This window comes from Patagioenas fasciata, chromosome 1 (assembly GCF_037038585.1).
Source record: "Patagioenas fasciata isolate bPatFas1 chromosome 1, bPatFas1.hap1, whole genome shotgun sequence".
NCBI lineage: Eukaryota > Metazoa > Chordata > Aves > Columbiformes > Columbidae > Patagioenas > Patagioenas fasciata.
The window spans coordinates 99,272,497-99,299,459 of NC_092520.1; the positions used below are offsets into that span (position 1 = coordinate 99,272,497).

At 37.2% G+C, this 26,963-nt stretch overlaps 1 protein-coding gene across 11 annotated transcripts in view; it reads left to right on the forward strand.

Annotated features, from left to right (window-relative positions):
- The window catches only part of CASK (calcium/calmodulin dependent serine protein kinase), a 209,651-nt gene that overhangs the window by 30,240 nt on the left and 152,448 nt on the right, over positions 1 to 26,963 (forward strand). For all 11 annotated transcript variants that reach the window (XM_065860249.2, XM_065860258.2, XM_065860270.2 and 8 more), the window contains exon 2: positions 21,909 to 22,021. In XM_065860249.2, the coding sequence (XP_065716321.1) occupies positions 21,909 to 22,021 (113 nt within the window). The remainder of the gene's footprint in view (positions 1 to 21,908; positions 22,022 to 26,963) is intronic.

Here is a 26,963-nt window from a genome sequence, read left to right on the forward strand (position 1 = left end):
AGGGATGTCAGGTTGGGTAGTGATTCTATTCCTTTAGGTATCTAACTACTACCATTTAAAGGTAGAGAGCTATTGCTTCTCTGAAGGGGGTGGAAAAGGGCAGGGATAACCAGCTTATCCAGTATTACCTTCCATGTAGCTGTGCCTTCCAGAGCAGGAAAGCACATGGGTTTGACTTCGTTAGCTTGGACTGATTTAAATCTCATCACATTTTGGTCATATCTAAGATCAGAAAAACTAAAGTGAAAGTTTCATGATCAATGCTGTGTATATAGAGCTTGCCCTTCACTTAAAGACAAATGTGTGTTGTCTGGCATTACCAGAGTGTGGTTTCTTATTGAAGTGAAACTGTTGTGTGAGGGTTGCGTTTGCTTTGGGGTGGTTTTCAGCATACAGCATGTTTGCTCAAGGGCAATGCATCTGTGTGCCAGGCCGTCTGCATGGCAGTGGGCAGGCTGCAGACCAGGCCTGTGCTGCTCTGTGGGTTAGCTGCTTCTAGCTTCTGAAATGTACTATGGAGAAAAGTGAGGCAGCAGACTAACAGTTTTCAAAACAAAGTAAATCAGGATAGCCAGCTGGTGTGCTGAAGGCCACATCTGATGGTTAGGAGAGTTTTATTTGACTCTGGCAAACACTGACAAAGGACAGCCCATCCCGAAGTCAGGGATAGGCTGGTGGATTACAGGTGGGTCTAGTGGTAGTTACTGGCTCAGCTGCAGTGTCTTGCACTTTTGGTTTATCAGCCACCACCTGGGATGGGTTTATCATAACCAACTCACACTAGAAGTGACACCTGAGAATGCAGAGATTTGTCACCTCTTATATAAATACCTTTAAAACTACTCTTGTCTGCTTTTATAGTTTTAAGGAAGAACTTCCAAATTTTCTCTCCTTTTTCTGGGTTTTTGAACTTCACATAGCTCAGTGCACCCTCCCGTGCTAGCCAGGCTAGATGTTGGAAAGAGACTACAGAATTTTGTTCTGTTTTCCTTGAAGTTTTAGCTTGGAAGATGTAAAGACGGTAACTTTTACTGGGGGGGTTACTATCTGGAAAAATTGATGGTGATAGTAGCTTACCCTGATTTCTCCAGGGAACCTGTTCTGCACTTCATATGTGCATGCAACTGAATTGTGCCAAGATGAGAGGTGGCTTTTGACAAACAGCTTTTGATTTGTGACGTTCTAGATGTGTGTCAAGACTCACACAAACCTGATGGAGTGATGTCAACACAGATGTGAAGAGACAACTAAATGTATAGTTGGCTTGTCCTGTAATAGCAGAACAAGACACTATACTTTAATGTACAGTGCATTGTATATTATAAATGTTGTAGTGTTACAGACGGGTCTTTTGCGTCACTTTGCATTCATTTTTTGAGAAGATAATTTGATGGATTATGTAAATGATTGGAAATTGATTAAATAAGGATGCTACAGGAGTAGTCAGCATGGATTTGCCAATGGGAAGTAATGCTTGACCAATTTGAGAAACTTCCAAGATGAAACAACTGGCTTAGTAGACGAAGGAAAGCAGTGGATATTGTCTGTCTAGACTTCAGGAAGGCTTTTGACACTGTCTCCCGTAAAATCCTCATAGACAAACTGAAGGAATATGGGCTGGTTGACCTGACAGTGAGATGAATTGAAGAGAGTAGTCATCAGTGGCAAAAAGTCTAGATGGAGGACAGAAACTAGCAGTGTACCGGGGTGGGGGTACTGAATCCAGTCCTCTTCTGCATCTTCGTTAATGATCTGGATGATGGGACAGAGTGCCTCTAAAGCCAGTTTGCAGATGATAACAAACTGGGAGGAGTTGCTGATGTACCAGAGGGTTGTGCTGCCATCCAGAGGGACCTTGACAGACTGAATAAATGAGCTGACAGGAACCACATGAAGTTCAACAGGGTGGTTTGTGCAAAATCCTGCAGGTAGGGAGGAACAACCGCATGTACCAGTATATATTGGGGCTGACCAGCTGGAAAGCATCTTTACAGAAAAGGCTTTGAGGTGATCTTGGTAGACACCAAGTTGAACATGAGCCAGCAATGTGCCTTTGCTGCAAAAAGGCATCCTAGGCTGCCTTACGAGGGGTGTTGCCAGGAGGTGAAGGGACATGATTCTTCCCCTCTACCCTGGTGAGGTCACAGCCAGAGTATTGTATCCAGTTCTGGGCTCCACAATACAAGAGAGGCATGGAGCTAGTAGAGAGAGTCCAGCAAAGGACCACGACTAAGATAATGAGAGAAGTGAAGGATCCGTCCTGTGAGGAAAAGCTGAGAGAGTTGAGACTGCTCAGACAGAGGTGAGAAGGCTCAGGAAAGCTCTGATCAATGTGGACAGATACCTGAAGGGAGAGTTCAAAGAGAACAAAGCCAGGCTCTTCTCAGTGGTGGTGCCCAGTAACAGGACCAGAGGCAAGGGGCACAAACTGGAAGACAAGTGGCTCTGTCTGAACACTTTATTTACTGTGAGGGTTATGGAGCCCTGGCACAGGTTGCCCAGGGAGGTTATGGAGTTTCCATCCTTGGAGCTATTCAGAAGCCATCAGGGCAGGGTCCTTGGCACTTGGAACTAGTGGCCCTGCTTGAGCAGGGGGACTGGACTAGGTGACCTCCAGAGGTCCTTTCCAACCTGTGACATACATTTCACAGTGAAAAGACAAATGTGGAAACAAATGTAGAAAATGCATGTGGTTTGAAATTTGTGGGAGGTAACATTGTTTTGTTTTAAACATTTCATTCTGCTTCATAAGAAGGTTTATTTTTCTGGGGATCATTTAGGAATCTTATTTAAGCAGTAATATATGGAGAGACTGACCAAATACTCTTCACTTAAAAGTATTTTCCTTTTGTCACATTTGGCATGTGACTTGCAAGATTATTTCAGGTAGGTGTCACGCTTAAAATAACCTCTGAGCTCGGATAATTACAGAAGTGCAGTGTGGGTGATTTAACTGAGAATGAAATATGTGTTTTGGAGAGCTTTTTTTTTTTTTTTAATGAGCATCTGATTGCATATTAAAGCATTTTAAGATTTTATGACTATTCTAATAGCTGTGGGAACAGTAAAAAGATTTGCTCTCAGGGTTTTGTATTGTTTAATTCTCAACTATTTTAAAAATACTTTTGAATGATAGGTTAATTCTTTGTATCTAAACTTTAGGCAAAAATGAATTATCTTTTGACAGAAAAGAAGTCATGGAATGTCAATTTTTCTTTTATATGGGTGAGATCTTAGCTGTACTAAGTTTCTGGCTGGAGTAATCTTAGTGATAGCAGTGGCTGTAATTTTAATTTCAGTAAAATAGAACACCATCACTATAAGATTTTGAAAAGCCGAAGATGTTTTGTGAGTAGGATTCTTCAGATGCTTTAAGACCTGCCTGGTTCTGCTAACAATCTTTTGTCCTTATTTCAAGCTGATTGAATTAACATCTGTTTCTGAAAGAGGTGATCCTTCCAGAAGCAAACTGAAAACGGACTTAACTAAGTCCAGTTCTTTGTGGTGGGTTGTTCTTCACTAGGTACCTTTTCTTACATTTTTCCTATGACAACACAACTGCCAGTGAAAAGAACCTGACAGAAGTGCATTCCTGGACAGACAGAATTTCCTCATGTAATAACTACCTGTATAATGGTTCACCTTAAAGCAGTCATGAAGTGATAATCCAGGTAGCACCTGGAATCGCTTTTGGCATCTCCTCAACTCTTCTGTTCTTGAAAAGGGTCCAGAGGTGCAGTAGAGCACAGAAAAGATCATTGATGTCTGGCCAAAATAGTCACCTTGTGTGTAAATGGGGTGCATACTTGTCCACCGTGGAACACACTTGTGCTGCAAATTCATGTTATTAGGTTTTCTTAACTGGTGCTATTTGTTTTTGACCCAAAATGGTACTTAAATTACATTTAAAGTACAGTAAGGCATGTATTTAAAAGTTTATACCTTGTTTTAGTAAGTTTGTGTTCTGTTTGTTATTTAATGCATTGAGGGCAGGAAATGTGCTTTCAAATAAGATGAGAGCTCTTATGATTTGTATTTTAGGTGCAAAGAAGCAGTCAGAACTGTAATGTTCAAAATTGTTAAATTATACAACATAGTGTATTTTTTAGTCTTGATAAACATCATAATACCAAGTCATGCATAAGCATTACATTCTCAGCTTTCTTAATTACATATCCAAGAATAACATTTTATTGTAATTTTTGGATAGCTAATTAGCTAAATATGCTTTGGCCATACATAGTTTTATTAATATTAAAACTGTGTGTTCTAAAATTCTGAACAGTGCTTGCAAAAGCCACTTGTAGCTGCAGAATAGAGATGGTTATAGAGGCAAGGTAGTGGTAAAAGCTGCAGGTACATTGAGAACCTGGAACTTATATTTCAAAAACTGTTTTTTAAAAAAATATTTTCTGTGTGAAAATGAATTTCTAACAGGTAATCTAATTCAGTACTTGTGTCTTAAATTACCCAGAGCAACACAGAGCTAATTCACATTCTTCAGAGAGGAACTGGATGTCCTGCAGGTGTTAATCTTGGATGACTGTTTGAACTGTGAAGATTTGCCACTTCATCAGGTTTTTTTCAACCTTTGTTGCTTGACAAAGCTATGAATACAAGTGTAGCAGAGACAGTTGGTGAAGAAGAAGAAGAATATTTATGTGCTCGAACATTTGCCTTTCATGGCCAGCTTGGGGATCTCAGTTTGTTCCTGCCTCAAAGAGGTGTCATTGTCCTGTTGTAATACCTGTATATGGGACTGGGGTGGAGGGCTGTCAAACCTCCTGTAAAGGCAGAGATTTAGCATGCCCAGCATTTTATTATAGATAGCCCCTTCTGTGGCTGGCAGAATGGTTGTAGAAGGAAATTAGAGGCCCCTGACAGCTATTAGTAGACTGCTGCTCCTACAGTCTGTCCAATGCATAACCTGCTTTTTTGTTGCTCTTGGGAAGGAAGGCTGCTGGAGAAGCAGCAAGTCTTGAAAGGCTTCTGTTCTGATACAATGTCAATGTTTTGTGCTTTATATTGAATTATGAAGACCGTTTAACTTTATCATTAAGTCACAGTTGTAATGTCCAAACAATCTGGTGTGGCCTATGTTGATCTTAAAGTGCAAAGTAAAATGCTCTGTGTAAGGCAAGCAGTCAGTTTAAAATTGAAAACAATGCATTTCCAGGAACTGTCGTTAACAACCTGTGGCTATTTTTTTCTAGTTTTCACTTTTTTTTAGTATTTAGCTTTTATGGAGAACTTTTTTATTATGTTACAAATATGTAGAATATATGGGAAAAACAATACATTGAAACTGTAGCTCTTGCTAATAGGAGGTGCCTCTGTTAATAAAACCAATTATGGAAGGAGCTTTTTCTAAAGATTTCTAGAGAATGTGGTGGTTTTGAGTGCTGCAAGGTAACAGAAGAACTGTCATGGTTTTGTCAAATTTCATGACCATGCAGAGGAGAAGAATTTTAAGAGCTTGCTACAAAGTTCTCGTGATATGAAGGTGGTCTGAACACGTTCTAATCTGTTGCTGTATAGGCAGCTCTATTTGTTTTCAAAGCTTTCAACGTAACTTTTGTAAGCAGTAGGAGAATAGAATGCTCTGAGAAAAGGAACATCATCCATTTGTATTTTCTCTTTGTTGGTAAATTTGTGTTATCCATATTTCTTTCTCAGTGTACAGGAAAACACAGGAGCTTGCTTTTTCTCTGTTGGTATCACAGGACTGCTTAAATTCTAAATGAAGAACTCCATAAACTGCTGTTTTCTTCCCCCAAAGTGGTCTGTCTTACTCTCAGTAGAACAATTGGAAACTTAATTTAGGCACGTTATGATGGGGATTTTAAAATGTTTGGAGTTTTCTAGAGAAACTAAAAAAAAAAGAAATGGGAATTCTCTTATATCTTATTGGTAGATGGAAAACTTCTATAGCTCTACATTTCACTCATGTCCTGTGAAGGAGCAATGTCCCCTGTGATTTTCTTCTGTAACTACTATCAAAGGTTTACCTCGGGAGAGGGAACATGAATACCAGATGTCATTGCATAACTGCAGTGTGCTTTTGTGAATGTGTATGCATATCAACATGGAAGTAGAATTGATTTGCAAAGCCTCTAACATGTCTTTTCTGGAAGAACTTTAGAAATGAGACTTCTATGGTACTCAGATAATTTTTTTTTTTTTTTTTTTTAATCTTGCCTATGCATTTAAATAACTATCAGCTGTTGAAAATAGTTTGTATTTAAATGTATTCTGCTGTATCATTTCTGCTGTCTGTAGAGGAATTTTTTTTTAACTTAAATTTGATGGCTTGTGTTCCTAGATAAAGATCTGATGTACAACATAAAAATATTGATTAAAGTATTTGTGTAGGATTGTGTTTTGTAAAGTTATGATCTGAAGCTAAACCTTTTTCAATAGATAGGAAAGATGTGTAGGGAAACAGAGGAGATGGGACATAGCATTCTAACAAAAAATCCAAATCTGCACTTGACTAAAATACAATAAATTAAGTTTTTGTTATAAATCGTGAATATAGACTTTGCAAAACCAGAATGGGCTCCTTGTGTTGCCATTTACCTTGAGATTTGTAGAAGTGGAGTTTTCTGTGTGCTAAGGACAATTATTCTTGAGAATTACACAGCAGTAATTGCCAGGAGGAATGGTAAATTTCTGTAAATGCACTGAGTTTACAGTTTTATTGGGATTTATATTTTTTTAACTTTCCTGAAGAAACAAGAAAATTTCTACCTTTGTTTTTCTATTTGTACTAGCTGAGGGATGAAAATGGTGAAGAACATAGGAGTGCTAATGGAAGAGGTTTTATCAGTTGACAAACTGACAAAAGGTATCAAAGTCAATCCTGCTGAATTGTTTTTTCTGTTCTGTGAAGCTAAATCTTGAGGTGCTTCATGGACATAAGCACTTTTCTGTCTCAGCAAACTGAGATCTCTGATGAATTTTGCTTAGCTATAACTTGTACAGGATGGTTTAAGTTGTTGTTTGATCAGCAACTACGTTGTTGATAACTGCTTCTGAATGCTATCTAATTTGTTATCAGGTCTTAAATTATTGCTTCGTTGACCCATTATATGAGCTGTTTTTGTGCTGGTGTGCTATAAAAATCAAAATATGTAACTTCAACGCAGTGAAAATTTATACCTCAGTTATCTGCATTTTATGCAAGAGTGGATAGAACTTAAAACTTGTAATGATGCTTTTATCAGACTTTTTTCAGAATGAAATAATTTTATCTAGTAACTTCGTTATGACCATGAGTTAGCTTGCATACTTGAGCTTTGAGGAATAAGAACTCCCGCAGAATGAAATATAGAAGAATGATGTGAGTTATTTAATGATGGCTCAGTAATATAGTCTGAGATGCACTTAATTTTCAGAGAAGAAAATTAGATTTCAAAAGAGTTTGCGAAAGATTTGACTTGAACATATATTGGAATTGATTTGGCATACCACATTTCAACTGCATGTGTGTGTACATATGTACAGGGGTGGAGGTTTGTGTGTTTATATATGCATCATGTATATTTATGCCAATTTATATTATTAATATTGTACTCATTCGACTACCTCAGCTGACACTCTATGGAAAGGCTAGATCCAGCTTGGTTATCTCCTTGAAATTGCTGTTATTTCAAGTGAGTTCTGAATATTATAGCAGTTTTGCCAGGGAGTTTGGTAAAGGAATTCCTTATGGTATGCAGGAATCACTTCTCTAATATGTCACCACACATTCATTTTAATGTGAAACTTAGTTTAGTATTATCAGTCAATAAAGTTTCTCTCTGCAGGAGTGTTGCTGAGCTTCTAATGAAGCCATAATTTGTTGTAAGAGTTTATCTCGGGATGCCACAAACACTGAAATAAGTTGGAAACTAAAATATACAGCTGAATTAGAAGCAAAACTCTCATTCCAACAGTTATCTGAACAAGTAAATTTTGTGTCTAAAAGGCTGAACACAAAACAGGCTGATTAAAATTCCCAAGATGTCATAGCTACTTTCTGCCATCAGTTTTTGCTTCAGTTCTGTATTTACCTTCATTCTTTGATTTTTCTGTTTAACCGGGTGTGCTAGTAAGCTACAAAAGGTATCTCTCCTGTTCTCGTTTCTGTGCTAAAGTCTAGGGTTATTATACCACTTTTTACCTTGCTTCTTCCTTTTAGGATACTGAATTCCACCATCTCATGGTCCTGCAGCAAAGGCTGCCCCTGATCTTTATGAGTTCTTCCTTGTTAAGTGTGAGGTTTCAACAGACCAACCACCCTTCATTGTTTCTTCAGCCACCTGTGTCAGGAATTTACCATCAATGAATCCCAGAAACCTCCTGTATTGCATGCACCCAGCTGCTTTGTCTCTCCAGCAGATCTCATGGTATTTAAAGCCCACCATAAGGACCTGAGCCTACAGATGTGAGGCTTCTTCCAGTTCTCTGAAAAAGACCTAATCTACTTCATGGAACAGAGCCTCCTGGAGAACATTTCAAAGCACATCTAAGGCAGGGAGGTGATTTGAGACAGCCAACATGGCTTTACCAAGGCCAAGTTGTGCCTGACTAATTTAGTGGCTTTTCATGATGGAGTGACTGCATCCATGGACAAGGGAAGTGCTACAGATGACATCTACCTAGAATTCTGTAAGGCCTTTGATAATGACCCTCACAACATTGTTGCCTTTAAATTGGAGAGATATGGTTTTGACAGATGGACTGTTAGATGGATAAGGATGGCCACATACAAAGAGTTCTAGCCAATTGCTTTATGTCTAAGTGGAAAGGAGTAATAAGTGGTGTTCCCCAGTCGTCCATACTGGGACCAGTACTATTTAATATCTTCATCAATGACATAAACGATAGGATTGAATACACCCTCTGCATGTTCGCAGATGTCACCAAGTTGAGTGGTGCAGTTAATTCGATAGAGGGATGGGACGCCATCCAGAGGGACCTTGACAGGCTTGAGTAGTGGCCTGTGCAAAACACAGGAACTACAAGGCCAAGTGCAGCGTCCTGCACATGAGTAAGGGCAATCCCCAGTATCAATACTGACTGGGAGATGAATGGATTGAGAGCAGCCCTGCAGAGGAGGGCTTGGGGATACTGGTGGATGAAAAACTGAATGTGAGCCAGCAGTGTGCACTGGCAGCCCGGAAAAGAGATCATATTCTAGATTGCATTAAAATAAGCATGACTAGTAGGTCAAGGGAGGTGATTCTCCCCCTCTACTCTGCTCTCATGAGGACCTCACCTGGAGTACTGAGTTAATCTCTGGGGTCCCCAGCACAAGAAACACATGGACCTGTTAATAGTGGGTCCAGAGGAAGGCCACGAAAATAGAGTGCTGGAACACTTCTGCTAAGAAGAAAGGCTGAGAGAGGTGGAGTTGTTCAGCCTGGAGAAGAGAGGGCTCCAGGGAGACTTCGTTCTAGTCTTCCAGTATATAAAGATGGCATAGAAGAAAGATGGAGAATTTTTACTAAGGCTTGTAGTGACTGGAGAAGGGGCAGTGGTTTTAAACTGAAAGAGGGTGGGTTTAGATTGGACACAAGGAAGAAATTCTTTACAGTGAGGTGAACAGGTTGCCTAGAGAAGTGGATACCACATCACTGGAGGTGTTCAAGGTCAGGTTGAATGGGGCTTTGAACCACCTGGTCTAGTGGAAGGTGTCCCTGCCCATGGGAGTGGGGTGGACTTAGATGGGCCCTTCCAACTCAAACCGTTATATGATTCTGCATTTTCTTAACCAGGCAGTCTGTAGCAGAGACCCACCACAATGACTCCCGTATTGGTTGAATGCTAATCCTGACCCATAGTCTTTCAGCTCATGAGTCCCAAGGCAGACCTCTATACATAAAACTGTTCTCTTACGCAAAGAGCAACTCCCTCTCCTTACTGTCCCAGCCCGTCCTTTCTAAAGCCTTGTACTCATCCATTGCAGCACTCTGGTTGTGTGAGCCAGCCCACCATGTTTTTGTGAATCGAATGAGACTGTAGCCCTGCACCTGCTGAAGGACCTCTGACTCTTCGTTTTAATTCCCCATGTGGCATGAATTATTCTACAGGCACTTCAGAAAGGTACTTCTAGTTGTGGTGATTTCCCAGAAGAGGTATGAGAACTGTCCTGTGCTGTCCGTTAGGTGCTTCCATATTTATTCAGCTTGAAATCCGTTATTTTAAGATCTCCGTTGTGCGTATCACACTTTGACCCTCATTTCCCTTCCCTGCCATTCCAGTGTAGAGTTCTCGTTTACCAGGATGACTGCCCTGTTGGCAAAAATGCTTTTTGCCCTCCTTGGGCAGAACTTGTCCCTTCCTAACAGTCCTTCATCCTCAAAGAGAGGATTCTATGCTCCAGAAAGCCAAATAAATCCTTGTTGCCAACTTCAGCTGCATAACCAGTTGCCCAGTTAGTATGACTTAAAAACTGCTGGATGGGTGTTTGAAGGGAATAAATACCACCATAAGCTTTCATTACAGTTTTGGGGGTTCATAGTTCCAGGAATAATTTGTTCCTTGGTCTTTTTAAAGAAGGAGTACTAAAAACCTTGTCCTTGTCCTTGTACTGGCACATACTTTACTACAACTGTATCTCAGAGCTGACTGGGAGCTTGATCCAGGCAGCCTTTCCCTTTTTTTTTTTTTTTTTTTTTTTTAACAAAAAAAAACCAAAAAAAAGCATTTAAGTAAAGGTTTTACCTTTGGTTTCAGGTTGTTAACAGTTCTATTAAATGTTCAGCAGTTACAAAAATAATGTGTTTTTTTCAATGAAGAAATTATTAAATGATCACACAATACATTATGCTGTGTGTATTAATAATTGCCTTGTAGGTGATTATAGTTCATATGGGAATAATTGTTCTGTAGTTAATAGGAGATATTTTGTATGATAGAGTCTTTCTAATGACAAGATCATGGTAAGGAGAGATCTTTAAATTAGCATATGAAGAGAAGAGTTGAATTTAAAATTCATGACCAATTGCTTTACAGGAAGCTGGTATCTCATGTTTAAATGCTTAGGGTATTTGCTACTTAAAAACAACAGTGGTTAATTCTCCTACTATACTTACAGTAATATAACAATATACCTTCCAAATATTTAGTGAGCCGAATAGCCCTATTTTGTTTTAAATGTTCTTCTTGTAGCTGCATTAGCTTTTTCCAAGACATCTTCAAATGCTGAAGTTAGTAAGATGACATTTCTAAATAAAATACTAAAAAGTAACTGGTTTAAAGTTTACAAAAAGGCTAACCTAGTGCAAATGGTATAGACTACTCTTTTTCTCATAGAGATATCTAAGCTGTTGAAATGCAATCTGTACTTTAAAAGAAATGTAAAACAAACAAAACCAACATAAACCACACTCTGAACAGTAGCTTATGTGCATTAAATACATAAAAATACAAGGAACTACTGTTCAGACACATAACAGATCCAGATGGAAGAAACTAAACTTTTTAATCTTCTCTGTGTCAGAGTTTTCATTCCAGTACATTGTTGAAAGCTTTGCTTGTCAAGAGGTCAGAACTCATTTATCTCTGGAGAGAGAATTCAGCAACCTTCTATAAATATCATAACCTGGAACTTTTTTCCCTGCTCTTCAGCTCAGTATTCTTAATAAATCCCATAATCCTTCTGTAATTTAAAATGTTATGAATCGCCCTAAAGGCTGATGATTTGAGTCATAAATTCGATTTCTGTAATATTGGAAGTCTTCAAACATCTTTGAAAGAAAACATCAAGTGTTTGTTTTCCTTCACTTCATACATGATCTTGATGACATCTTATGAAATTTAATACTCATCTGCATACTTTTGAGATACACAAGACAGACTATCTTTTCAGGATACCTTTATTTTTTCTGACACATAAAAGTGTTCGGCAGTTCAGAGGCCAGTCACCTGTAAGAGGTAGAGGCAGCTGTCTGTCTGGATCAAGTTTCTTCAGATAACTTAGATTTACAGATCAGTTCTGCAAAGGAGAACATTCTCACTTAGCAACTTGGTCTCTCTGTCTGACCTCAGTAACTTCAATTTATTGATTCCAGAGAGCCTTGTGAATTGGTATGCATGCAGAAATATCCTTGAGGTTATGATTTTAGGTGACAGTTAAACTGACAGCTAAACTGAACTGAGATTTTTATACTTTTTTCTTAAGCAAAATTTAAATATTGAGCTCTACAGGAAGCTATTTTGATTGAACTGATTACCAGAATAAATTCTGTTTAGATTCAAATATTTGTTTTGTGGTAGGTATATGTGATTTCTAGTATATATGTGGTTTTTAAAAATATTACTTGCTTTGACCATTGCTGTCTTTCAAATTTGAGACTTAACTATTGTGTAGTGGTAACAAATCAGTTGGGAGTTTTATTGTTCATCAGATACGAGGAAGAGAGAGGCCCTCAAAGAAATTCTGAACCTTTTGCATATATTACAGTATAAAGTTGATAACATTTTCAGTTTCGAGGAACTGTCATATGTTATCACAGACATAATAACAGTATTTATATTAGGTTATCTCCGTTAAAAGGATTAAGTTTCTTCTCTATTTCTGTGATGGCTCATGCAAGTTAAGTGTGCCTTTCACCTTCATGCCATGAACATGTAGGAAATTTCTGATTTTTGTAAAACGGTGATGTTTGAGCAGCTGAATTGGTGATGGTGTATTCCAAGCAATGAGAAGACCATTTCTATCAGTCAGATCTGCTGGTGCTTCCCTCTCACTTCCCTCTTGTAGTTTGGGTTTGTGGTTTCTTTAAAATGAAAAAAAGTATTCCAATATGATAAATTTGAAGTATTCCATATTCAACTAAAGAGGAAATTAAAACGGGGTATTCAAAGAGGAAATACTGAAAAAAGTGAAGGTTTGTTGTTGGTCAATTTTGGATTAGTTGCTTGTTCACTTTTTTTAAAAGAAAAAGCACTAAATTGAGCTGTACAAGTTAAACAATGCTTTTTTTAAAAATGCGGCATTTGAGGATAATTGCTGCAGAGGAGGCTCTGGACATCATCCAGAAAGGAAACAAACAAACAAACAAGAACTTCCATAGTGGAGATTATGAACTTCTAAGTACAGGATCCACCACTTGAGAACGGAAAAACTAGTAACAGGCTTTCGGGTAGGCTAAGGCTGGTTGGTTGGAAACAGCTGAGGAGAAGAATGCAGCAATATTAGGTGAGTATATGTTGTGCATGTTGAGAAGGCAAGTTGTACCAGGCACAATATTTCCATTGTTAATATTGTACAAACTTTTGGTAAGACCTCATCTGGAGTACTACTCACAGTTCTGCTTGCTTTTGTTAAGAATTCTGAAATGAGAGCGCCAATCATTAAAAAGTGTGTTTAGTTAGGTTTGGCAAAATCTGTGCGTGAGAGAGAGAAGTGGAAGTAGCATGTAAGCTCAGTTTTGTTAGCAAGAGTAATAGATAAAAAGTGGACATTAATAATTTTGAAGTGCGTATTTAAAACAGAACCACAGTGCAAGAGGGAGAGATGATAGAGGGAATGGTTAATGCATGCAAGTTCACCTTAGGATGTAATCTCATGAAGGAATGTTTGGCAACAGTGGCATCTGACATTTTGCCATTCTTCTTTCTCGTTTTGCTCTGTGTGCTGTGTGTTACCAAAAGCAAGACAAACTATGCACAGCAGAGCCATCTGTATGTGGATTTACCTTAGGCTTTCTGAGATGAGTTCCTTTGCTTCATTACATGAGTGCACATATGCAATATTATTGCAGGTCCTTCAGGTGGCTGTAGGACTGCATGAAAAATCATTGTGATCTGAGACTAGATTCACTTCTAACAGCAACGCTGCTTTAAGCACCCCTTGTGTCCTAGCCATTCCTTACTGCCTTTGACTGTCTTGACATAGCTCTTTGCATAGCCATGCTTGAAGTTAAATCAAGGAACACCTCTGGATGAAAAGTAACAGAGTAAAAAAAGGGACAAGGGGTTTGTGTGGGGTATTCAGGTGGGTTTTATTTCTTTTTTGATTTGGTTCAGCTAACCACGCCAAAGCCATTTCAGAATGACACAATAGCTGGAAGTGTTGCTGGTTTGTCCAGTACAGCTGATGAAGAAATGCTTGTGAAGCCATAGCCTGAGATGGATGTGAACGGGATAAAAAGGTTCTGTGAATGAGAAAAAAGTAATGATCATTGTCTCTAGCTGGTGAGACTGAAGATACTCTAAAACGTTTCTCTATTCTTTTGGAGACAAAGCTATTATTTTTAATATGCTTCCTTTTATTCCTGTGGTTCAAGTGCTCTTTTAAACACATTTCTTCATTCTTTCTGCTTTTCTTTGAATGATTTCATCCCTAATGTAGTTTGTGTGTTGTTGTTTTTTTTTTTTTTTCCACTGATTTCCTTCACTGCCTCCTAATCTTATGCACTAGGTCTTTCTTCATGAAGAAGAGAAGGGGACAAAAGTCAAATGTTAAAGGAGTCTGTTAGGAGAATAGCATCAGTTTTTCGGAGCACTTTTGAACTGATGCTCTTCAGTCAGCTACTGGTGTGTTGTATTTTTCTGTGAAGTGTTGCAGAATATGTAAAAATAAAATTCTGGGTATTTTTATTCCATGCTTTTACTGTAGTATTTCCATTGGGAATTTATCAGTGAACAAAGCTCTCCTTATAACCCCCCTCTCCTATTCAAGAAGTAGGTTTTGTGCTTTGATTACCAGTCTCCACATGCCCTGCATCACTTCTTGGCATGAGATGTAGATGCTCACCTACCTTAAGTGAACCAGAGGGAGAGAGGAGACTCCTATTTATCATCAGTTTCTTGAGATCTTTACAGGATTTTTCATCTCAGCTTAACAAACCAATTTTCGTTCTTCTTTCTCACTACGGTTACAAAACAGCATCATTTTCTGAGACCTTTTTAATTATTTATATCTCAGTTAAGAGAATGTCTCATAATTTACTTGTGTATGCTTAGCACATACATGCCTTAGAAATATTTTTGTTCCTTCTTTCATCCATCTGGAAATGGAACACATAATCAGTCACTTTCTTGAAGACTGAGGCTACTAGCGTAGCATTTTAGACCTATGTACTAATGTACGAAAGTGAAAATAGTGTCCAGTGTCTAATCTTGCAGCAAAAGCAAATTAGCAGTAAATCATTGGAAACAGATTATCAAGGAATAAATGAACTAATAATGGAATCTGTAGAGGCAAGAACCTGAACTCTTAAGAAGGCTATTTAGGGAGTTACTTGAATTTGAGGTCTTGACCCTTTTCTTGAAAATGACCTTTAATGAGTTGAAAAATAGGACTTAAAAGAAACTCTGAGGACAGTCTCTTCAAAGAGCTGTTCTGTGTCATTAGCCCTTGCTTCTGTTTAGAACAGTCATCATACTTTAGTGTCACGCAAACATGAACTTGAAATGATGTACCATAATCTTCTGCATGTATCATGTGCCCTTTCTTGTGGAAGCATGCCACTTGGAAAGCTACCCAGCAGCTTATGTCTTATGTTGTTCCAAAAAAGCTTACAGGTGTTAACAAAGTACACTTACTATGACTGTACCTGCTACAGCTGCAGCTTTCAGACAAACTCTATTAAGACCATGAAACCTTTTGGTACAATAATTATTGAAAGCAGAATTTGCTTTATGTATGCTGAGGTGAGTAATTATTTGCAAATAGTTGGTTTTGGGGGTGAGGTACTTTCTACTGTTTTCTTAAAACAAAAAGGTAACATGGTAGTATTTTTTTGATAGCAACAAGTACATGTTCTGACATAACTTACTAAGCATGTCCCTTTGGAAGTATTCTCCAGCCTAAATTCTTCTATGAGTCTATGAATAAAATCGGAGAATTTACAAGGACAAGGTCCGTGTTAACTGATAATAATGGAGTTCTGAAAACAAAGGGTGTTGTAGTATATTTGAACATAAAAATATTTTCTCAATTGCTTGCATGTGATTAATGTTGTTTGTGACTGGTGGTGTAATTTTTATTTCATGGTAATAGAACAGAGAATCTAGGGGGCATCTTATCTCAATGTTCTTCCTTTCTCATCACCTCAATATCTCAGCCAGTCAGTGTAAAAGTTTTTCACAAACTACAGATACAGCAAAGACATTTTTCTTATAGCGTATGTGTGCCTAAAGGATTTGGTAGATAGATACTTCATCAGTCATACTACATTTCAATGTATGAATTAATTCTTGCTTTTTTGCTTGATAAGAGAAATGAGGCCAAAAAGTTACAGTTTCTGTTGAAAGAAGTTACAGATCAGTTAAGAATAGCTTATCCCCCTTGCAGGTTGGAGCTAGGAAAAGCGGGATAGCAGAAGAGATCTCTTTCTGCCAGTTTTCTTTTTACAGTGACAAAAGCATGGAAACAAGCTTTTGAATTATATGAGAAAATGTTAAAGTTGAAAGTAAATATTTTTAAGTATGTCATGTAAATTCTAAGCATATCCTAAGATTTTATTGGAAAATGTTTCCCTTTGACAAGAATGGGAATGGCCACTCCTGTAGTTTCCTGTGGAAGGAAAGAAACGGTTAAGAAAAAGAAATGGAAAAAAGCCTGAAACCTCTTCATGTCTGCTCTCTCTCTTTTTCTCTAGGGTAGCTCTGCCACTGTTTTGGTGCTGAACGTAATTGTGTGATATTTTCAATTTTAGTTTTCATTTCTTCCCCCTCTCTGTCAGGTTAGGGTTTGAGGAGGGATGAAAAATTGGATTCTAATATGCAATAAGGGGAGCACTGCTGGAAGGGCAGTAAGTTGGAAGGAGGACCATGATTGGGTTTCTGCTCCACACTAGCAGTACCTGCTTTGGACTGGAGTTCTTTGTGACAGGAGAAAGACGGAGCTGAGTGATAAGGTCATTCTGGGTGTCTAATTAGCTCTTATAGTGCTCTGTATTGGTATGACTATGCTTTATTTAGCATGTTTCCCAACTCTCACCCCCCGCCAGGTATTTCTATGTTGAATAACAGTAGTTTAAATTACTCTTTTTTTTTTTTTTTTTTTTGACAAGTGTTTTCGCTGAAGTGTTTATTCCTATGTATAAAAGCTTGGTTGAGCCTTTAAAATGGACAGTAGTTGAATATTTTTAAGCTGTAACAATAATATAGTATGAGTTATGTTTTATCACTTAGCAGGTATTTTATAAATAAAAAGGGTGAGTGTCATGAGGATGGAGCCAGGCTCTTCTCTGTGACAACCAACGGTAGGACAAGGGGTAATGGGTTCAAACTGGAACACAAGAGGTTCCACTTAAATTTGAGAAGAAACTTCTTCTCAGTAAGGGTAACAGAGCACTGGAATAGGCTGCCCAGGGGGGTTGTGGAGTCTCCTACTCTGGAGACATTCAAAACCCGCCTGGACACCTTCCCATATAACCTCATCTAGGTGTTCCTGCTCCGGCAGGGGGATTGGACTAGGTGATCTTTGAGGTCCCTTCCAATCCCTAACATTCTGTGATTCTGTGAAATTCTTTAAATGCTTTTAAAAATGCCCATCATTTCAAAATATTTTCTTGACTTTAGTTTCACTGTTTTTAAATGACCTGTTTCCAACACTACCACCTTACTCAGTAGCCTTTCTCCAGTTATTTCATTACAAAATTGTAGAAAATAAAATCTACATTGTACTCATATTGTGTAAGCACTATGATTGAGTACTTTCAAAGGTGTTTAAGTGTTTCGAGGGAAGACTTATGAGTTGGGTGGGTGGTGTTTTTTGTTGTTGTTGTGTTGTTTTTGTTGTTATTTTTTTCCCCTACCTTAGAACCACAGCTTTGTACTCTGTATTCTTGATTGTGTTCAATTAATATTAGAAAGTATGTATTCATATTGGGCTGAGATCCAGGGAACTGCTGTCTTGTGCTTTGTTGTTTCTGTGTTTTATTCTAAAGCTGAGTTAAAACATAGACTTGGTTTTGAAGATGTGAACTGTTGTATACCTATGATAGAAGCGCCGCTGCTTGGGAACTCAGTTTTGTGACTTGTACTGGAATACCTGATTTTCTAAAGAAGTATCAGATCTTCAACCCAAGTGTTCTTCTGTGCCACACTCATGATAATGCAGTATTTAAAATTTTCCTTTGAGAGTAAAACAAAAAATGTCTACCCAACATCGCTATTGATGGCTTTTTAAATATGAATACCCTCTGATCCAGTGTGCCAGTTCATAGAGAGGTTTGATTGCTGTTTTAAGCTGCAGATCTGTGTGCAAATGAGCTGATATAGTGACTAACTGCAGGTTTAATTCATCCTGGAAATACGTAATTTTCAAAAGAGGGAAAGGGAAAATTAAAGGACTAGTATATGTTATAAATGGCATAAATGAGTAAAGAGGGAAAGAGATCTATCTCTTTAAAATGTGGTCGTAATTTTCTTTTTTCCTAACAATTTTCATCAATTTGGATACAGGTGTTTTGTAAGTATTAACCACATTAGCACAAAGTTGTGTTGTCTGCTGCTTAAGTAAGCAAATGCATAGCCTTTAAATGAAAAACAACCAAAATATCTGTGTATATGAGTATTTGCTCATGTGATTTTATCTGTATACATTTATAGTATCTTAATGCAAAAAACTGACCTAATCCCTTTTAGAAAACATTGATCTTCCATTTAAAATGTTGAATAAAGGTAACTTTAAGACCTATATTGCATGTTTCAAGTTCTTACTAAGTTATGTTAAATAAGGAAAAGGAATCTAAGGCCTTTTACTTCTAGATGGAACCACATTTTTAAAGTAGAGCTCTGTTCATTGAAAGAGGTGTTTTTCAGTATCGTTGGTTTTAGTGGGAAAGTGTTCAGTTTGTGTTGTTTGTTTGTTTTTTTTTTTAACTTATATTAATGAAACTGAATTTGAGAGCCAAACTGCATTGGTTTTTGTTCCTCGAAAAACTGTGAATCACTTGGGAGAGATGTTGAGCAAATTCTTGGTGATCTGATACATAAATGACTTAAAAGATCAAGTTTGGGGACTTTGAAGCATAGGGGTTCAGAAGGTGTCTTTTTAGTATCTGTGAGTAGGAGCTCCATTCCCACATGTCAGTTCAGTTCATTGAGAGCATGTGAAGGGAGCAGGTTGTAAGTACTGGTTGCAAGTATTTCTGCTTGTAAGGAATCAACAAGGTGTATTTTAATCACAAACAGTTCTCATTCTCATGATAAAAGGCTTTGGTCTCAAATTTTTAGGATTTTGTTCTACTTTAAGTCTTGTACTCCTGAAGGGGAGAGTAATTAATAATTTATTTTCTTCAAGTCTGTGTCTAGGTGATATAAAATTAGCTGTTCTGTGTTAGACAGTAAAGCTGATCACCAGAAAATAGTTTCACTGAGGTTAGGGTTACATCAGGACCTGTCCTGCTTACTCAAAAGTTTGGAAGCATGAAAAGACCTGGTTATGAGGCACCTCTTCAACATTCCCATCCACTTTTCTTATGGCCTACAGGTAATCAATAACCTCCTTAGTAACGTACGATATTAATTCGATTTACATCTGCAGTAGACAGCAAAAATCAGTATGCATCCCAGCTTCAGTTTAAGAAAATAGATTTTGCTTTTTGATATATGTTGCAGGTGGGACTCAAAGTATTGCGAGTGTTAGAATGTGCTGCTTCTGCCAGTGCTGAGAAATCATCTGTCCTTACTGCTTACTATTTGAATGATTCTCCTACTTTGAGCTAGTGTCATCTGTTGTATGCATGCTAACTGCAATAAAAGATTTTGAAAGCTGAAGCCAAAGATTTGAGTACCTCAGCCAGTATGTCTGTTAAGGGTAGCACAGAGGGAAATGAAGTACAAAACACATTACATCATAATTTTAGTTTCACTGTTACAAGATTGAGTCTTAGTATGCAACTTAACTCAGTTCCTCTGTTTTAATAAATAAATAAGTAGCCTGGTCTATCTATAATGGTTTTGATGATCTGTATCTGGAGTTACAGTTGTTCCGTCTCCTGTCTGTATCACCTCTTTATTTTAAATCTGTATAATTTGAGCTGCAAATTTTGTAAAATGAGCTATAGAAGTTGTCATCTAGTGAGGATGCGATATATGTTCTCACAGTGGCAGACACAACTGTTGAATAGCTCCTCGTCTCATTTGAGAGACTAGATGTTGTAGTCCTTCTGACTGGGAAGAGTATGATTCTGGTGCTGAGACTGAGGGTGGCCCGAAAGACTTTTGTTACTTCCAGATAAAGTTTGAAATTACTGTGTTAAGAAGCATGGATTTCTGTTTCCTGACTCAAATTAGAAAATATCACTGTGGGCTATCTTAACTTTATTTGTGAAATTGCTGTGTCTCATTGCAGCTATGAGGAAAAAGTCAAAAAGCTAGCTGCAACCATAACTTACTTAAAATTTATTTTCTGTTACTTGGCACATGGAAGCTATAGTGTCTGCTTAATTGATGAGGGCACCTCTCATGAATGTTTTAAAATTACCTAAAAAATCAAAAATTCAAGTCTTTATTGTGCAGCTGTTGTCACGGCATATATTCATCCAATGTATTGTCATAACTGTCTGTGGCTTGAATACAAGAGAGATAGTTTTGAAAAAGTTGGAAATCTGAGATGCGTAAACAGCTAAATCTTCAGGTTGCGTTTTAAAATATTTTGATGTTTAGCTGAAACTCTAGGTTGGTGTTATTGTTTAGGAGAATGAGTTCATTGTGGGTATCATCAAATTCTTGTCTTCTGTGCTCTACAGCTCCTTGGATTTACTTAAGAGTCTTTGGCATTCCTCATTCTAAGTTGAGAAGGCTCTGTTAAAGCAGTAGCTAAGTTTCAATATGGCCATAAAAGTTCGGACTGTACAGATGTCTCTTATACCCTCTCTGTTCCAGAACGGAATAAAATGCTGAATTTTTTTGTCCCCGACTTAATATGCAGGGAGCAAATCACTCAAGTCACAGGGTTCTAAGATGTTAATACATAATGGATAGAAAAAGTAAGTGGTGGTTTAGGAGACAGAAAGGTTGAGGTGACCTTAAGGTTGATCCCTCTTGGAGCTGCAGTTTGTGTACTTCTTTTTGATTTATGATTCCTCCCTATGTCTCTCCTTGGCCACTTGGATGAAAGATTCCATATTGTAAGTCAAGGCACCAAGAACTTAAAATCTATGAAAAGAAGCTTCCAAAAATGCATATTGATGGTGATGCTTTTTAAAAGCTTGCCATTGTTCTAACTTGGATTTTGGCAGATGTAATTTCTATTTTGAGAATAACTACTTTTTTATTGGTTGAGTGCAATAGTAATGTTTGTCTGACTTAGTTTTAATATAACTTTTTAACTGTAACTTTTGTGGGGGTTCTTTAAATGATATAGATGAGAGAAAATTATAAGTGTTTTTAAGTATTGTAATGGAGGTTGTTGGTATCGAGTGATATCAAATAAGGTCAAAATAAACCTCGTTTGTGTAAATCAAGCAAACAAAACCAAACAGCATGACTTAACAATTCTGTGACTCTTATATTGTTTTGAAGGAATATCCCTTCAGTTGTTTCAAGGAGTAATTTCTAAACTCCAGCCTAAAACTGAAAACAAGAATGTGTTTCTCACCTCTTTCCTCCCAACCCCATTTGCGTTATGCATCAAAATAAAGTCCGCTTAGATTTTGATGATAATGTTAGCACATTATGCAAGATTTCTAGGAGTATATAGCTTTTCTAGAATGGCAGGGTAAGATCCTATGTCTTTAATACAGGAAAATAAGGAACTCATTTGATGTTCTTTACACTAATCAGTAGGGAAAATTTTCTATTTTACATTTAATGGGCAGCAAAGGTGAGAAGTATAAGCTTCTGTGTAACTACTAGAATGTTGTGTTCTAAACTTTGTTTAGAAATAGTGGAATTTTACTCAGTGCATAAAATAGAATGGGTTGTTTATTGCTATTTTCTGTGTATGTGTGTTTCAGGGGTCCTTTCAGCGTTGTGCGGCGATGTATCAACAGGGAAACGGGGCAACAGTTTGCTGTAAAGATTGTCGATGTAGCAAAATTCACTTCAAGTCCTGGATTAAGCACAGAAGGTAAGAAAGAACAGTTAGGCAAATTCTAAGCAGACAGGTTTTTTTTTTTATTTGTCAATGTTTTCTGTGTTTACTTTGTAAGAATCTTTCTGGTTTATATTTTGTAGAATTTTTAAAGCAAGGTCTAACATGTCAAATTCAATTTGATTTAACTTAGTGCGTAAATTCCTAACCTCTAGTAGTTCCTATGGCTATTCAGTTGTGATAATAAATATTAGAAAAATAGTAGGTCTGGAGTAACTATTAAACCATTGCTATTTCTGTTTGGATATTTTTTTAAGAATGTGAATTTCTTTAACAAAAATTAATTATTAATCATAAAAGCATACAAAGGAGGTAAAGTAAGAACATGTCAGTCTTGTTTTTACTAGTCTAGATTTAGCAAACAATTTGTTATAAAAGGGGCGAAAGCTTATGATTGAAGTGTGCAAAATTATATTAAAAAGGTATACGTTTTTCACAGTCAGGATTTTAAAACAGTAGTGCAGAACTGCTACAGTGTAAAGAAAAGGCTGTTACTCTTGCCATTTCCTGTTGTAGGGTAAAACAATATGTCTTTTCGAAGTTGAATATGGAACTCAAGTGTGCACATAGTGCTTCTTTCACACTGTGTGAAAAAGAGCATGGTAACTGAATATGATCACTGTGTATTCCATGATTCCATGTCCGGTATATTTTTGCTTGAGATCATATTCTTATGTGCAGTAATGTTTTTTTGGGGATTCTGTTTGTGCTACGTCCTTAGGAACTCAAATTCAGCAGCAGAATAAGGTCAATGACTTTTGTTGGTAGTTTTAACAAACAGTATCTTAAGCCTTAATGGCTAGTTTGATTTACAAGGTAAATCTGAGGTCTTGCTACAGACTTCACAAAAAATTTCCATTTAAATCTTATAATGCCCTGACTAGTTTCTTTTTCCTATCCCTTCAACAAAATGTAAGAGGTGCTTTCCATAATATTCAGCTTGTGTATAGCCACGTTATGGTTTTGGCAGGTTATACCAAAAGAAATTTTGAGCTAGTTTATTTTTGCTGGAATGACCTTGTATCTTTTAAATAAGTTCTCTATGTATTCTAGCCTTATTCTGAGCCTCGTCTTAACCACTGATGCTCGGACACATCTCTGCCTTTAGTGGAGTATTGCTTTCCTCACTCCATGACAGTAAAATTCAAACTTTTTGGGCCATGAATGCATTGCTGAAAGGCAGAAATAGTTGACAAAAGAGAAAGGGACTCATCAGGAGGAAAAGAGAAGCCAATAATAATAATAGATTCACTGAAAAATTGAAGGATAGCTATTGGTGGTTTGCATTTGCCACCTGGGTCTAGAAAAAAAGGCTTGGGAGTATACTAAGACATTTTAGAGTGGTTTTGGGGTTTTTGTTCCACTTGTGTTATATTCATATAGTTAGAATTCAAGCTGGCAGGTCATTAACTTAGCAGATCATGAACACTTTCTGGGTTTAGTGGGGTTTTTTTGTGTGTGTGTGTTTGGTTGTGGATTATTGTTGATTTTTTTTGGTTTGGGTTGGGAGCAAGCCCTTTAGCTCTAGATAAGAATCTGAGCTTGTTTTTCACAAGTGTTTCCATATTGTGTACTCTTTCTGTCTATATATATATATGTTTTGTTTTCTTTTCTTTTCTTTTTTGACATCTCCCCTATCCAGGTTCTTTGTGGTTTTTTTGAATATTTTCTTTTTCTTATTTTTTTTAAATTTGTTGTGCTTTTTTTCCGAAACAACATTCCTTAACCACATTGGTGAGGAGCCCTGATGGTAGTACTTGCATAAAACAGATATTAGATAACTTATCCAGGAGAAGGCTGTATTTGTAAATTGTGTTAAAGTGTAGAGCTAGGATGGAATGGTAAGATTAATCCTTAGGAACACTTTTTTACCTCAAAGTTTTGCCATCTGCAAGACTGTTTTGGTCTTGAAGGTTATCTCTGTACAACTTTCCATCTCCAGCCTTTCTATCAGGCAGAGGAGTGGGAGAACAGGACATTCTACATGCCAAGGAGCTGATGACACTTCCTTCCCTTAATTTCACATTCATGTAGAGTGCCGAGGTTTAATTTAAACCCTTTTTGATACAATGTTTTAATTTTTAAAAAGCATTTAAAGTTTTTCATACAATGTTTCAGTTTCTTTAACTTGTGAGGACTTTACTATGGATACCTTTTAAAAGAAAGACTTTTCCCTAATCTGAACAATTCATTCACAAATAAAAAAATACACTGTCTTATGTTAATGGTATCTGCCTTATCACAGTAACAAGCAATTAAGCTTTGAACAACTGATACTTCTCTAGGCTAATCTGTGTTTATCAATTGGTACTGTCATGAGCATTTGTGGTATATGATGAAGCCACTAGCTTGCAAGACAAACTTTTACCTAGTATAGCATTACCTCACATAAGGCTACTCAGTACATGTGATGTGTAGACACAGACATCTCTGGTGATTTTTGTGCATTTGTGTATCTCTGCAGTGGTTTGATAATGGGGAAAAAAAAAATGAATGCTGTGTAACGATGCCTGACAGCCAACAAATTTAATTTAGGCTGAATTCTATTGAATTTAAGTATTAGTATTCATGGTCTTGCAATACTGTGTGTCATCAATCTCTGTAGTGTTGTAATTCAACCATATTAATGAAGTATATTCACACTTTGTCACTGTTCAAGTGGCTGCAGGATCTACTGGATTGATGTTGACTGTTTTACATAATGACAGATGCTACTACAGTTCACTATGTTTTCGTATCAAAGATACAAAAAATTCAAAATAGATATAAGAAAATGCAAAACTTGAATATTTTTAGATATAATAGATACTGTTTTGTGCAGTTCAATTTAGAGGTTTCATGTGGAAGAGTACTTGTTGCTTTCAGAAGCTAGTTTACTCATTGAGGTCTAATAAAAATAGCAGTGTAAATAAACTTATTTTCAAATATAGCTTTTAGTTGCTGTATTAAGAACTTTTGGTATAGAAAAGTGTAAGAAGCATGTTGCTTATTTCTGAATTTGTTACAGCTCACACCATAGTTAGATTTTACTGACTGTTTCTTCTGCTGCTGTCTTCAAATTCTGTGCACTTTCTTTTTCTTTCATTTTTCTCTGCATGGCCTGCATGTCTTGCTTTTAGTTAGCTGTTCTAACATAAAATATCTGTAAGTGCAAACACTATTTCTCAGGAAGAGAATGGTGATTGATTCCTTACTACTTAGTAAAAACCAATATACATTATTTGTGTGCCTTTTCTTAATGTCAGATTGCTCTCTTGTAACATGCAGAGTGTTTTTAAAGCAATTCAAAGGGCAGTGCCATGTGCTCACAGTGCATGTCTCTTTGAACTTGTTTTCAAGATTTAATTATTGTATATTAGATTCAGTTATCCGTAATTCATTTTGATATAAATGTCCTCACAAAGAAAGTGATTACCATTACTTCCACAACCTTCTAATATGCTAGACTTCATTTATTAGGCTGTTACATGCAGGGCAAGCTTGTATGCGTGCCAGCCACTGTGAAGCTGAATAGATGAACTGATAAGAAAAGGTTCAGGTTTCCTTTAGATCTCCAACTGGTTCTTCTGGAAGCAAACTGTGAAGACAGTCTCTGCAAAATGTTTTGGATATGACAAAGGGCAAAATTGTAGCCAAGAAATAAGTGTTTTGAATATAGTTCTTGAACTACTTCTAGCAGTGAGAGCGGCAATATAACTGTTTGTGGTTTTTTTTTGTTTGTTTGGGGTTTTTTCCGACAAAGGGCCTACAAGTCTTTTTCCTGACATATTTTCAGGATGCAAGGCATTTTCTTACAGTTGAGACCTTACTCTTGTTCTGCTTATTTCCTTAAGTAGTTTACCTAGTTCGGTTTCTTTCAGTTTTTTTTATCTAGACTTGCATTTTTAAAATCACTTTAAAAAGCAGTGTTGAGCTCAAGTCTTTGAATAAAAGTATTTCAAATCCGTATGTCAATAAATTTCATTATACTATTTCATATATAGACTGAAGTTGAAGAAAGAGCGATTCTTTGCCTTTGATTTGGAAACACCAACTTATCTAGAATTTCTGATACTTGTTAGTTTTGTATTGTACTATATTTCACAGATCAAGGAAAGATACTTCCTTCTTTGTGGCATTATTGGGCCCACGCCTGAGCTCCTGTATCCAGGTGGTACTTCACAATTTAAGGGATGCCAAAGGAAAGATTCCAGCAAAGGATTATCAAGATAGTCAGGACCCTACAGCACATGATGGGTGAGAAGAGGTTGAAGGAACTGGGTTTGTCTGGTCTGGTGAAGAGAAGGCTAAGAGGCTGATATGAGTCTACAACTACTTGAAGACTTAAAAAACTACAAAACCAAGCTGTCTTTAACAGTTGCAGCTATTACAACAAAGGTTAATGCCCAGAAATTGTTGCTAAGAAGGTTAAGGTTGAACATGAGGAAAAACTTGTCCACTGGTAGGTTAATGCGGCAAGTACAGGTAGCCCAGAGAAGCTATAGGACCTCTGTCCCTGGAGGTTTTCAAGACTTTGCTAGATGAAGGCACAGCTGTCCTTACCTAATATGAGCAGTAGCTTCACTTTGAATTGAGGCTGGATCGAATGACCATCAGAAGTCATTTTCCACCATCATTTCTGTGATTTAGTGAAAATATGAGGAAGACACCGTTACAGGTTGTCTTTTGTTGAAGGTAGAAAATATGAGGATATTTCAAAGAATGAAAAGCTGCATCAGCTTGACTTTGCATTTTGTTTTATTGGTATTTTAACCCTATGAGAAATCTAATTCAAAGTATTTAGTGCTACTAGTGCTGTAAATATATTACACAGGAGCTTTCTTGAAAATTTATTGTGTGTGTGTCACTGTGTTGAAGACATTGAGGCATCTGTTTATGGAGTGCAAAAAGCACATGTTATTAGTGACACCTCTGTTAA